Source organism: Oxyura jamaicensis, chromosome 1, assembly GCF_011077185.1.
Source record: "Oxyura jamaicensis isolate SHBP4307 breed ruddy duck chromosome 1, BPBGC_Ojam_1.0, whole genome shotgun sequence".
Taxonomy (NCBI): domain Eukaryota; kingdom Metazoa; phylum Chordata; class Aves; order Anseriformes; family Anatidae; genus Oxyura; species Oxyura jamaicensis.
In genome coordinates, this window is record NC_048893.1 from 159,692,188 (window position 1) to 159,694,494 (window position 2,307).

Genomic DNA, 2,307 nt, shown 5'->3' on the forward strand with positions numbered 1-2,307 from the left:
AGAGAAAGAAAGAAAGAAAGAAAGAAAGAAAGAAAGAAAGAAAGAAAGAAAGAAAGAAAGAAAGAAAGAAAGAAAGAAAGAGAGAAAAAGATTCTGTCTGTGACTGTTTTCCTCTTCAGACCATGCCGTTTTGGTTTGGCAACTTGGTTTTCCCACGGTGGAGGAGCAGGGTCTCGCAGGGGAGCAGCGAGCAGACAGACAGACAGACAGACAGACGCACCGCCTCCCCTGAGCAGCGCTCCCCGTGCAGCAGGCTCCTGGCGGGCCGAGCTGCCGCCGCAAGCGGGGCCCGACACAAAAACTACACGGTGAGGGGGACACGAAGCCGTGCGGACATCACCGGCCTCCTCAAAGCCGTGCCCATCACCGGGACCCTTCTCCAGGTGCAAGCCTGGGAAACAGCAAGTCCTCCGCGCATCTCCCCGCGCATCTTCCCCCTCATCCCCCCGCGCATCCCCCCGCTCAGCACCTTGCTGAGCACCCCGCTCAGCACCTCCTGGCAGCCACAGGTGCCGGCGCTGCGAAGGGTGCGAGCGCTGCGGGAGATGCAACAAGGCGCGGGGAGGCAGGGAGCGGGGGGCGGCGGGAGGGAAAAGAGGAGGAGGAGGAGGAGGAGGAGGAGGAGGAGGAGGAGGGGAAGGAGGAGGAGGAGGAGGAGGAGGAGGAGGAAGGGGGGGGAGACAGCTGATGCCTGTCAAAGCCGGAGCCGCCGCGCTCTCGCGAGAGCCCGCCCGGCTGTAGCCACGGGATGCGGGGCTCAGGTGCGCGCAGAGCGCAGCGCAGCGCGCCCGGCGCCGGGCAGCGGCAGGCAGCGGAGTGAGGAGAGGCGGGGGCCGCAGGGAGCCCACCCCAGCCCCGGCCCCGGCCACCCCGGCAGAGGCGGCCGAGGGGGCAGGGTCCCCGGAGCCGCCACCGCCGCCGCCGCCGCCGTCGTCCTCGGCATCCCCCCCCTCCCCGAGCCCCGTCGGGAGGAGAGCGCCCCGAGAGCACTTTTGCCCCGACTTGAGGAGTGTCTGTGGATTTACATGCCAAGCCTTCAAGATGATGTCCATGAACAGCAAGCAGCCGCATTTTGCCATGCATCCCACCCTACCTGAGCACAAATACCCCTCTCTACACTCCAGCTCGGAAGCAATAAGAAGAGCATGTCTACCAACTCCACCGGTAAGGGACAGGCAGCTGCAGCCCTCTTCTTCCTTCTCTTTTCTTCCTTCTTGTTCTGTTCTTTCTTTCTTTCTTTCTTTCTCTGTTACGCACGCACGCACTCTTTCTCTCTCTCTCCCTCTCTCTCTCTCTTTCCTGTACACTGCATGTATGTGTATGTGCATTAATAAAAAAACCGCTGCAAGGCACATTTTGACAAGCGGCGCTTAATGTTTTTTTCATGTCTTCCTCTGCAATCATCTGAGCGCCTGTGATCTTTTTTGAAAGCGGTGTTCACACGAGTCTCCGACTTCATCCACTTTCTGTATTAATTTTTATGACTCGGCCTCTGAAAAGAAATGCGCTTTATGTGCTCTTGTGTTTGACATAATTCCCCAGCTGAGAGTTACAAATCCGTTTCTTCTCCTCCCTCCTCTTCTTCTTCGTTTTCCCCCTTTCTTTTTCTTTCCTCCTTTTTTTCCTTTTCATTTGTCCCCTTCGCTCCTCTCTTTTTTTCCCGGATCCTCCCCCGGCCGACTCTTGGCTTCTCCTTGCCCTCCCTCGCCCCCTCTCGTTGCCGTCCCCCATCCCTCTCCCGTCCCTCTCCCCTCCCCTGCCCCTTCCCCTCTCTGCCCCCCGCTCTCTCGCCTCCTCCCCACCCTCCGCATGCTTCCCCCGGCTCCCCGCTCGGTCCCCCCGATCTCCTTCGCCCCCCTCTCCCCTCGGGGGCTCCCTCTCGTCCTCCCCCGTCCCACGGCCGTCGGTCGCCCCCCGTGTGCCCCGCGGCGCCCTCCCCGCACCCCGCTCTGTTTTGTGTCCCTTTGCAGCTGCAGAGCAATATCTTCGCCAGCCTCGATGAGACCCTGCTGGCGCGGGCCGAGGCTCTGGCCGCCGTCGACATCGCCGTGTCGCAGGGCAAGAGCCACCCCTTCAAGCCCGACGCCACCTACCACACCATGAACAGCGTGCCCTGCACCTCCACCTCCACCGTGCCCCTGGCGCACCACCACCACCACCACCACCACCACCACCAGGCGCTGGAGCCCGGCGACCTCCTCGACCACATCACCTCCCCGGCCCTGGCCCTCATGCCCGCCGGGGGGGGCGGCGGAGCCGGCGGCGGCGGCGGCCACGACGGGGCGGGCGGCGGCGGCGGCGGGGCCG

At 62.7% G+C, this 2,307-nt stretch overlaps 2 protein-coding genes across 2 annotated transcripts in view; both read left to right on the forward strand.

The window, feature by feature from the left end:
• LOC118172320 (putative uncharacterized protein DDB_G0271982) overlaps window positions 1-820 on the forward strand; it is a gene marked incomplete at its 5' end in the record, with an annotated part of 1,389 nt that extends 569 nt beyond the window's left edge. Inside the window, 2 exons of the mRNA XM_035336196.1 lie at window positions 39-555; window positions 762-820. Of these exons, the coding sequence (XP_035192087.1) occupies window positions 39-555; window positions 762-820 (576 nt within the window). The remainder of the gene's footprint in view (window positions 1-38; window positions 556-761) is intronic.
• The window catches only part of POU4F1 (POU class 4 homeobox 1), a 2,715-nt gene continuing 1,125 nt past the window's right edge, over window positions 718-2,307 (forward strand). Inside the window, exons 1-2 of the mRNA XM_035319965.1 lie at window positions 718-1,164; window positions 1,971-2,299. Coding sequence (XP_035175856.1) covers window positions 1,042-1,164; window positions 1,971-2,299 — 452 coding nt within the window. The 5' untranslated portion in view covers window positions 718-1,041. The remainder of the gene's footprint in view (window positions 1,165-1,970; window positions 2,300-2,307) is intronic.